Consider the following 10,992-nt stretch of genomic DNA (forward strand, 5'->3'; position numbering starts at 1 on the left):
TATTGCACAAAAAACACTTTTGAACCTCTACATTGCTCCTTTCAAGTCGTAAATGTGAGGTGATCAGCTGCAAAAACAATGACGACAAAAGAAAATTGAATCAAATTTTCAACTGAAACATTTCCCTGTTTTAGAGAAACATTTCTGGAAAATGAATGCTTAAAAACCTTATGCTTTTGTAACTTACAGGCTATTCCATCTTATTTCAGGCGTTTTTTAAACTTCTGAATCAAGATGATATATTCTCTTTAGTATATTCATATTCAATGGCATTCTACCATCATACAGCTTCCCTTTTTATAAAAAAACCCCCAAAACAACACGATAGAGTTGAGGTAGAAACCCCTGGTTAATGGAACGATGGAATGACTTCCAGACCATGAGACACCGTGATACATTTATGGGACACTGAAAGAGGAGAAAAAGATCAGGCCTGGAACGTTGACTGTGATGGAGCATACTGGACAGATGCTGTTTGTTTGCTGTGGCAATTGCCTGAAAACTGGGTAAGCATCTATTTGAAAAGTGGCTTCAGGAATGCTGACTAAGCCATGAACTAGTTGGCCACATCGACAGTGAGCCACCATTTCCAGGGCCCCCTGTGCTTTGAGCTCACAGCACTCTGTGAGCAGGCGGATCGAGGCAAATACTATTGGCAGCTGTCCTTTACTACCCACTGTAGAGTCCATTTCTGACCAAAGCCAGCAGAGGAGGCCTCATGGGGCGGTGAGGAAGCCTGGGAAACAGGAAGATTGCAGATGTACCATCTACTTAGAGCCAGATAAGACTCTCCTGTTGGAAGGGGATTATAAATGGAAAGCAATGACTCAGAGTATCGTGAGATGAAAACTGAAGGCACATCAGCTATTTACAGACAACCACGGTTTTATAATTGGATTTGTTCTTAGACATTATGTATTCATGTTCTGTATTTTACTAAATAATCTATGTTCCTAGGTTGTTCCTTTTCCACTCTGCTCATACAAACGCAATGTATGTCCAAGACTTTAAGATGACGTAGAGGGATGAAATAACTGGGACAGATAAAGCGTCTCTATTAGGTCTGGTGCAGTAGATACGCGCCTAAAACAACACTCACACACGTTTTGTTTATCACATCCAAAGAACATGACGGTGGATGGCCTGCTCATATCACTAGCAAATGTCAAATTATACTTTGTCGAGTGTTAGTACAACCTCTGTGAGAAAAAGGTGAACATCAATTAAATGTTTCCGGATATCGGGGCTCTGTCTGACGGAGGCCCCTGCAGGAGCTCTGTAACTCCGAGTCCAGCGCTGCTATACTTCACATGTGACCACTAATAAATACTTTGTTTAACTTAAGATTTCTCCAGCTTGTTCTTGGGTTTCCAATTAAATAATCGGGCAAACAACGGAAATGATGAAAAACGTGGAAACTGGTCTTGGAAAGCACCAGGGTGGATGACAGAAATGACCATAAAGAAATCAGGTCAAACAAACTGAAAGAGGGGGGGAGCAAACATCCTTGACTTTTCACGAGGTCTCTGAAGGCTGAATGCCAAGATAAGATGCCAAAACTAGTTTTCAACGGATTTTCTCTCCTATGTGTCTCTCCTCGTGCGTGTTTTGGCGTGCAAGGAGACGACGAGGCTCTAGGACCTTGAGGTTTGTGCTGCAAAGGGCAGCTCCTCCTCCACAAAAGGCTGTTTACGAAGAGAGCTGAGCTTCTCTGGCAAAAACAAGGGCTGGGGCTCAAGCGAGGGGAGCAGTGTGTTTGAAGCACAGGCTCTTCTTCAGGTTTGATTCAGCATTTAACAGTATTTTCTTCTTATTATTTTTTTAAACATTTTTTGAGGGGAGAAAAGGCGCATGATGCAGACGGTTTATCCAGCCCGTCAGCTGTACAAAATGTTTATCTGTTTGCACGCTGTTTTCCTGAGCGTGGCCATTGTGCAGAGCAGCGCATCAAATGAAGAGCAGAAAGGTAAAAAAAAGGACACATTATCGACTTTATATTCATTCATTTCTTTTTTAGTATTTCATCCCTTATTTGTAGTGTTAAAAAAACGGCATGTGTGTATGTACTTCTCAAACGTACTTTCTAGACATGTTTATCGTCTTGTCTTGCTTTTTGATAGCACGGCGTGTTCCTATGTTTTGTTCACGTGTTATTTTGCTGTTTTTATCAAGACTGCACGCGATCCAGTGGCGTGGACTATAGAGGAAAACAACAGAGCTCCTCCTCAGGTCTAACCTGTCTAAACTGGATCAATACTACAAGGGACTATGATGTCGAAATCCATCCCGACGCACAGACAGGTAAACAAAGTGATATATCATGCACTGCAGAGATCCGCGAATGCCACATTAATAAACAAATAAATACATTTATAAAAAAAAAAGGGTTCTGTTTCTTTCGGTAGTTTAGTAGCACACCGAAAACCCAAGTGAGGTTTGAAATGACACACGTGTTGATGGTGGCAGCAGTTTTTTTTTTTCTTTTTTCCCAGGAGAACAAACAACTCTGACGTCGATCCAGCCCGAATAACAAAATCTCAAGTAGTTGTAGAAATATGCTCATCGGTAAATACAGGAATTTACAGCACACACACCAGATTTGGTGGCACTGATGAGCCTGTTTGGGTTGTTAAGTGACCTCTTCTGTGCAGCAGCTGCTGTTTCCATTGTTTGTGCTCATGGCAGCCTGCTCACTGTGGTGTGATGAAGTAGTGTGAATGATTCATGAATCCAGCGGTTCATCCACACAGTGGGCCAGACGCACAGAAACAGGCCTGTATTTCCATAAGGATTCGGTAACAGACGTGTGCTGCTTTTATCGCTCCTCCTGTAGGTGCTGGAGATCACAATTACTGCCGAAACCCAGACGCCTCTGAGGGGCCTTGGTGCTACATTGCTGGCCCAGATGGGACGATCCAGAGACAATTCTGTGCAATTGAGGCATGTAAAGGTCAGCAAACACTGCACACAATTGTGATTACTTTTATGGATAGTATACTTGGCTTTTTTTTGGGGGGGGGGGGTATTAGGAATTTGTAGTAGAAATAATTATAGGTCAGCTGCATAGGACAACAGCATTCTTTCCTCTCTGAATGCATCTATAAAACTGAAAATAATGAGGTGAATACTTTTGTGGGAAAGCTAATGTCCTAATTAGTCAGCCCAAAAATGATGCAGGCAAGCTTTTAGCTTTTGCAGCTCAACAGAAAACTTTAAAAGTAGGGTTTACATTTGGTCCGTTTCCCACAAACACGCCATTGGAAGGGAACTTGTAGAGATAGATAACTAACAATTTACTTCTTCTGCTAAGACTTTCAAAATGCAGCAGGTCAGTTGGTCAGCATTAAGCTGCTTTGAGAAGTTTTATGTGCTTCCCCTTTGTTTCATGCTTGCCCTGAAGCCAACAAAAGTCAAACAATAACAAAGCCCTGCACACATGTCAGGAAGTTCAGACTGAAGACTTTTCTTTTTTCTTTTTTTTTCTTTTCTTTTTTTGACCCGGCCCCAAAGCTGCACTCATTGGCACAAAGGAGCCGCCTCTCCTTGGAGACAGCAGCTAATTGGCTGACTTCTGTTTATGACTTCAGCCATTTTAACTTGGGTAGAGTTCATAAACAACTTGGAGGTAGGAAACTGGAAAAAAAACTTAAGAACCAGATCTTATCTTTCTGCAGAGGGTTGAGCATACACAACTATGTCTGCTACTTATCATATATATATATATATATATATATATAGCACGTGTTTACAAATCCTCTAAGGAACTTACATTCCAACATATTCTTGAGAACAATGTAAGAGCTTTGGGACGGGTTTGCGTCACTAGGACCAGCAATAATTGGGAACAACACGGTCCAGATGACACTCCTCTAGTTAAGTCTAAAAGATTGAGCCGATTAAGACAAATTAAATGAAGTACATCTGAGTACATCTAAGTATAAAAAATAAGGGAACTCTGCAGTAAAATTTGAGGGTAGCTGCTTGTGGCTCGTGTTTATATGATTTATAAAGCCCCTTCTTTTAAGTGTGTGTAGATGGGCATGGATATAAAACTTGATTTAGCAGGACACATAGCAGATGAATTATAGTATTATATGCTGTTGTGGCATAATGAACATTTGTTTCATCAAATATTGGGGGAGAAATCAATTGAGCACCAGTCAGTTGACAAAATGAGCTGAATTCACATGGAAATCAAAAAGTATGGTCACCACAAAGCAGCCATTATCAATGGTTTCAAGGGGTTTGCACAGCCCAAGATATTTGAAGTCTGGACTTCCTGGTGTAGATAGATATTTTTTAAGTATGTTGGCATGAAAGGAGGAAAAAGAAGGACAAAAGAGAAAAGGAAATAGTAAAGGGATCTACTGTCGTATGAGTAAAAATCAATCATCTCTGTGTCTTACTTTCAGGATTCCTATGCAGTATAAAAAAAGTACAGAATTTGATTTATTTAATTTTTTTCCAGGTATTAGACAAGTATGATTAAAAACAATCTCAAGACTTTAGCTGCTATTTTCTAAAATATTAAACTTGAATCCCTCTTTGTAATTGGCCAAGTCCTAATGTTGGGCAGTCTTATTGGGGTTATAAGCAGGGCAAGAAGTGTGAGACATGTGACCGATACAAGTGCTTTGCCCAAATTCCCTATAGCTGTACAAAATCCTGTTTCAAAGTAATGCAACAGTATCTTTGAGTGGCATGTAGACATGACAGACAATAAATACACAATTCTTACCTTTTTTTTTGGGGGGGGGGGTGCTCACTTTTATTATAGCATTCGTGATTCAAAACATTTTGAACTCCTTTACTTTTCTCATGCATGAAATTAACAAAAATCATTGGGGTCAATAATATGCAGAAAACAATAAAAAGCATAGACAGCAGAGGTCCTCTTTGGACTCTTTGTAACTGACTAGATTTCCTTTAATTTCATTTTGATGGGCTCAGATAAGAAACAAAATAAAAAGGTCATATTAGAATTAAATTGACAATGGCTTCACGGGCTAAAAGGTTACAATAAAATCTTTTATATATATTTGTATTTAAGAATTTGGGATCTTTATAACTATTTATAAAGGATATTTCATTATTTTTTTTCTGGCAATAAAGTGAAAAGGATGATCGATGCCAAAACTGCTACTTTTAACTCTTTGTACTCATACAACAGGGACAAGGAGTTTGGGTCTAGAATTGGACTTTTTAGATAGAAAATATGTAGGAGAATCGAAAAACGAGGAGAATCTCCACAAGAAAAGTTGTTTATTCCTGTCGTTTTGATGTGTCTGTAGAGCAAAGTTCCGCTTTGCCGGCAGAGGCCGAGTCCCTCGGCCCAACAGGAAGCGCTACCTCCACTGAGAGCTTCCAGCCAGCAAGGTCAGGAGCTTCTCAGGGAGAAATCGCTGCTGTGCAGCCAGTAATGGGAATCAGCCGGCGAGTGCACACAGGGCCCAAAAAGAAGAAGGATCTTGGCACTGCTGGTAAGTTGTACTTGTTAACAGCCTGAAACATGTATATGGTGTTTGGTGTGCACACAAACCTGCAGATCGAATTATTTAAAAGTGTTCCACATGAACCTCTTGGCAGTGTATTCTATTTTCAAACCCTAAATGCGCGCCATTTTGTTTTTCAGGCTATGTCCTGGGGATCGTCATGATGGCGATTATAATCATCCTTGGAGTGGGCATCACGTTTGGCTACTTCTATAAGAGGTTAGCATCTAAATCCCAACATGATCATCAGTCATTTGGATTAGAGGAGTTTTTAATATTTATTCATTAGAGGGCCCAATATTTTCTTTAAAAAAAGAAACACTTAGTCTCTTTTTTGTATATCATTGATTTATCTCCCTTAAATGTGATGCTTAAAGGTAGGGTAGGAGATCCTGGATTTTGAGTCCAGCGAAGCTGCATTTTGAAAATACACAGGTAAAAAGTCCCAACCCTTTTCTTCACTTTCCCCCCGAAGGCACGCCTCTTTAGTACATGAACGCGCACGAGCACGAAGGTGCACGAGCGCTGTTCTGACAGCAAGCATCGATCGTTGCCGTATTTAGTATTTAGTTTATGCTAACTATACGTTTAATAATGCTAGGTGCTAGCCAAGCTGGCTCTGGTTTAGCTTCCTGCCAAGCTTCTGGACACATAATTCGTTCACGGAGCAGGGTACGCGCACAGGGGGAAGGAGGGGGAGGGAGGAGCAGATTGCAGTTTGATAGACGGCATCAGTATCCAATCATTGTGAACGGTCCGTTCACAATGATTGGATACTGTTTTTCCTAGATTGTATGTTCTAGAGGCCACTAAAACTTTTCATATTTGTGTCAAAACTTTTAATTAATTGGTTGCAATGGGGGTGTGAAGAGTATTTCAAGCAATATGTAAAAAAATGTTCCAGAAAAAGATCCCCTACCCTGCCTTTAAGGGTCACATGTGTCTGTTTGTACTGGCTCAGATAGGTGTACAGGAATAAAGCCAGCATGACTAGTTCTCATGAGAGCACACATGTCAAGGGTCTCTTAAATTAAAGCCAACAGCTGTTGTTCATATTTCCCACTGATGGTGTCTGTTGTTGCACTTAGATGCAATGTGGCCAATTTAAGGGCTTTATCGCAACAGTACATGAGGAGAAAATGAAATGCCTGCGGTCTATTCTGAGCATTCTTGATATTCTCAAAAGAGAAGAGTGCATGGAGGAGGGGTTGAATTGGGTGGAGAAGCCTGAACAGTCACAGTTATGCAACATGCAAAGTGATGGCCCAAATGTTGTGAGAGAGGGTATTCTGGTATCCGTTGACGGCACAAAATGTCCTCTAAGACGTGTGTTTGGCTGTCATATCATATTAGCACTTCCTTTGTCTTTGATTTCTATTTTTAGGAGGTGATTATTAATAAGGAGGAGAAGCACATTATGTCAGAGGGCTTAGACGTGCCCTCAATATACAGTGACATCACCTTCAGTAATGTGATAAATGAGTGGAAGGCATGTCCCAGCTCTTTGCAATTAATCTGCAGCTCCACTGGCCAGCAGAGGTTGTAGACTGTGTTGTGTCTCCTACAGTATGAATCAGGACGGCCATTCACTGCAGACCAAGCTCAATTTGGTATAGAGAATTGGAGCAGATAGTTTATCGAGAAAAATGCTAATTATGTGCAGGTTTGCTACCCAGAATTCTGAGGTCCTTTGCCCGTCTCTCTTTTATTTCAAATTCAAATCGAAAGTTTGAGAGGATCAATGCCCCTCACTCATATCTATCTGTTAAATATGAATCTTTAGCCAGCAGACGGCTCATTTTTCCAAGCACAAAGAGTGGAAACAAGAGAGCACAGCTAGAGTGGGCAGTTTGCTAGGCAACCAGCTACGGGACGTTTCTGGAAACAAACAGTCTGGCACAAACAAAGGAGCCGACAAACCCCTGATAGTACTTGAAACTGAAATTAAAGACCGTGCGGTGATATAATGAGAAGCAGAGCAGAGGTGCATAATATGATGCAGGTAGGAGATGTTTTGAATCGAGAGTTCAGTTGTCTGTTTGGGCTCCAGAACCTTATAAAGCCGCTGTCTGCAGCTTGCCTCGGAGAAGAAAAACTCCTCACCAGCTTGTCAGTTCTGTTTCTCATCACCATCTGTCGCTCGCCTCTGCTGCAGAGCAAGACTTGCTATCTATATACAGTATGTTTTCTGAATCCCTTCATCCCAAATATTAAGCATGGGTGGCTCCTTAAGGCCTCAAAGTAAAAGATGTTGTACCATAATGGCTTAGTTACTATTAAACTAAGCTGTGATAAAGGCTCAGGAAGGATTGAAGCTTTTCAACCACATGACTGCTTGTCTTTGAGGAATTGATGAAAACTGTTTTCAAAAGTAATTAACAAGGGAGTGAATATTGGATTTAACCAATCAGTATGTCAGTGTAACAAAAGTGTGGGATCCCCAGTAAAAATATCAAGTGATTATGGGTGTACCACCCCTCCTGGTACTAAATATGGGAAACCCACGCTTTGGTTTTCCCACCGAAAGCTCTCATGAGATCTTTGTAGTTAAGGCCCTAGAGGTTTGTTAGTATTTTTCCACTTGGATTTCACTGTGGATTATACATGGGAGTCCCTCAGTGACTCTACATGGGCCCACCGCCAGCTAGCCTAAATTGATCCCCAAAAGTTTCTTTATCCACCAGCCCTAATCTCTGTGCTCTAGATCAATGGTGACTGGTCTATGGGCAGCTAAACTTGCGCTTAGACTGGCTTATGGAAGGACTCTCAAGGAGAGGCACCCAGAGGCAGGGCTCCAAGGAAGTTAAAAAGTCCAAAATCCAAAGTTTATTACCAGATGCGAGTCATGCACAAGGAGGTAGTCAGAATAGTGATGGTGAAAAGAGAGAAGGGGCAGACCGAAGTCACAAAGTCGAAGAGGTATTGATGGACAGAATGATTTTTTTTGGGGGGGAAAGATAAACAAAACTCCGAAACCATGGCTGGCTACTTATGGTCTTCCTGCATATGGATTTGCTTTTACTAACCCCACAAAATCTAATTTGCAACATGTGTCAAATGGTCACGAGCACAACTTTAAATGAATGTCGAATTGTGATTATAATATCAGTGTTTTTTTCCCCCCCACTTGCTGCAGATGAAAACTCTGTAACCGTGTATTGAATCTGTTCTTTGCGTTTGTGTTTAGGGGCCAAGACCTGAAGAAGCAGCATGAACAGCGAGTGTATGAGAGGGAGATGCAGAGGATCACCCTGCCCCTGTCGGCCTTCTCCAATCCCACCTGTGAGCTCATAGACGAGAACACCATTGTAATCACTGCAGAGCATGAGACCACCCCTGTCCAGGAGGGTGGAGACCCCCTAATGGGCCAGCACGCAGGCACACCTGGAGCATGAGTAGTCCTCCAACAGGATACGTTTATTTTGTGGACCAGAACACTCCTATCTCCCTATTTCTCATCTCCACTTCCCTGAGATGGGGAGCAGCATTGGCTCCGAAGACTTGAACTATATTTTGTGTCCTTTGTGTCCATTTTCCTTTCTTTTCTCCTTTTTTTAAAAACATGAGGCGTGGACGAGATGAGCCGACACAAAAATGGACACAATTTTAACAACTAGAAACCACTTAGGCAAAATCTGTTTTTTAACGAGGACATGCCTTAAGGTCTTTGATATTCATTTCAGATACTTGTAAGAGGAAACAAAATAAGGTCACAGGCGGTCCCCTTTAATGACAGCATGAATAGCCAGTAAAACAGTCTTTGACCAGTCAGGGTTTGATGAAACCGGGTCTTTACGAGGAGGTGATGTCGTGTAGAATGGGGAAAGTCCTACAATACGAATCTTTTGTTTTCCACAGGAGGAGTGGTTATGCAATGAATATGTGTTGGGCTTTAATTTGCGTGGCCAGGGAGATGAGAAACGCGTTTGTATAAAGACTCCTTTATCTTGGACACATACTGGTGACACAGATGTGTGCCCAAAAATAGCCATCTTCCTCTGTGACAGGACGCATGAGGTAAAACAGGCCCACAAATGACAAGGGAAGGCCTCCAGCACAGAACTGCCTTAGCATGATACTTCTGAATGTACTTTATCCCATTTGTAGTCTGCCAGACCGGTGTAGCTTAAAAGTGTTGACGGCGGCTGGGTCGAAAGAAGACTTGGCGTTTTCTTCCACAGGTTAAGGAGTGACAGGAAATGTAGAGTGCTCTCAGGATGCATGAGCTCAGAAGTTAGTCCTCGGGACAAAATAGCACTGCCACAACACAGATGCTCAGACTGGGGGGCAAAAAAAAAAGAGAGCCCGACGTCTGTCTGCACCGCAGGACAACGCAAGCGTGTTGACATGCTGAAGAAGCCCGGTGTCTAATTTATGTTCAGACTTTAGAGTTAAGCACTACATGCTTCAGAGTAGACACGAGAATGGAGCAGAGTAGGAACAATCCAAACGTTGCGGGGTGTTCATATAAAGCATAATTGCATGTACACGGTTACCTGCTGTATGCTTGCTGTTCAGGGGCCATTTTTCCATATTAAAAAGTGGAACAAACTCCTTGGAAAAAAACACATGTTGTGTGGCTGCAAGTAGAAATCCTAACAAGGAGAAGGTTTTAGTTTGTTTTGACATGATGCACTGGATTCCCAATGAGTTTTCATTAGATTGGTTGTCACAGTCACTCCAGATCATCAGGTTTTGTGGTTATTTCTTGATTTTCATCACTGGTTAATCATTACTTGCTGCTGCTTCGGTATTTCTGGTGTCCGTTTGCTGGCTGAAATGATTTTTTTTCCATCAAAGTGCTTAAAATCCCGACGTTCAGCATTTGATTTCAGCACTTGTATTTGTATGAATATTTTCATTGCTCAAACTTCAATAAAAGTAATAGCCACTAAAGTGTCCATTTCACTTTGGAGGTGGAGAGGGCCGTTTGCTGCAGGAATGCTTGGACTCTTGTAGGTTTATTTTTGAGCAAGAACTTTTTACAGCAGCTCCCTCTGTTGGAAAGTCATGAAAAGTGAGTCGAGCAAACAGAGCAGGTAAATAAGGTAAGACGAACAACTGGGGGAAATGGATTCAAAGCTTAAAGTGAAATGAACATTCAGTCTCTGAATGCAAATCTTAGTAATTGATAATGGTAGATTTATTTCTGCCTTTGTTATGTTGCTCTAACTGGATACTAGACCAAACCTAAAGACTACTGACAATATTTCCAGTTAAAGTCCAAAAAGCTAATTTTTTAAAATAAAATCCAAATCTGCATCTACATCATTGACTCCACACAAGTCTCAAAAGAAAAGTATTTGCTTTAGTCTAGCCAAAAAAAGGATGGTATGTTTTAAGATTTTCAGCTATCAACTATGAAGTTAAAACAGATTTTTCTTTGGAACAATAACCATCTGCCTAATGAGAGCCATCTTCAACTGAGAGCACCTTTGATTTTGGAATTTCATGAACCTACAAATAGAAACAAATTTGAGTTTTTGTGAATGAACGAGGA

At 41.3% G+C, this 10,992-nt stretch overlaps 1 protein-coding gene across 1 annotated transcript; it reads left to right on the forward strand.

Moving 5' to 3' along the window:
- Positions 1-1,676: 1,676 nt before the first annotated feature.
- pik3ip1 (phosphoinositide-3-kinase interacting protein 1) lies at positions 1,677-10,388 on the forward strand. Its single transcript, XM_075467978.1, has 6 exons — positions 1,677-1,966; positions 2,173-2,301; positions 2,834-2,950; positions 5,292-5,480; positions 5,633-5,711; positions 8,680-10,388. The coding sequence occupies exons 1-6, from the start codon at positions 1,852-1,854 to the stop codon at positions 8,885-8,887; spliced, it is 837 nt and encodes a 278-aa protein (XP_075324093.1). The 5' UTR covers positions 1,677-1,851; the 3' UTR covers positions 8,888-10,388.
- Positions 10,389-10,992: the final 604 nt, after the last annotated feature.

Source organism: Odontesthes bonariensis, chromosome 6 (assembly GCF_027942865.1).
Source record: "Odontesthes bonariensis isolate fOdoBon6 chromosome 6, fOdoBon6.hap1, whole genome shotgun sequence".
Taxonomy (NCBI): Eukaryota; Metazoa; Chordata; class Actinopteri; order Atheriniformes; family Atherinopsidae; genus Odontesthes; species Odontesthes bonariensis.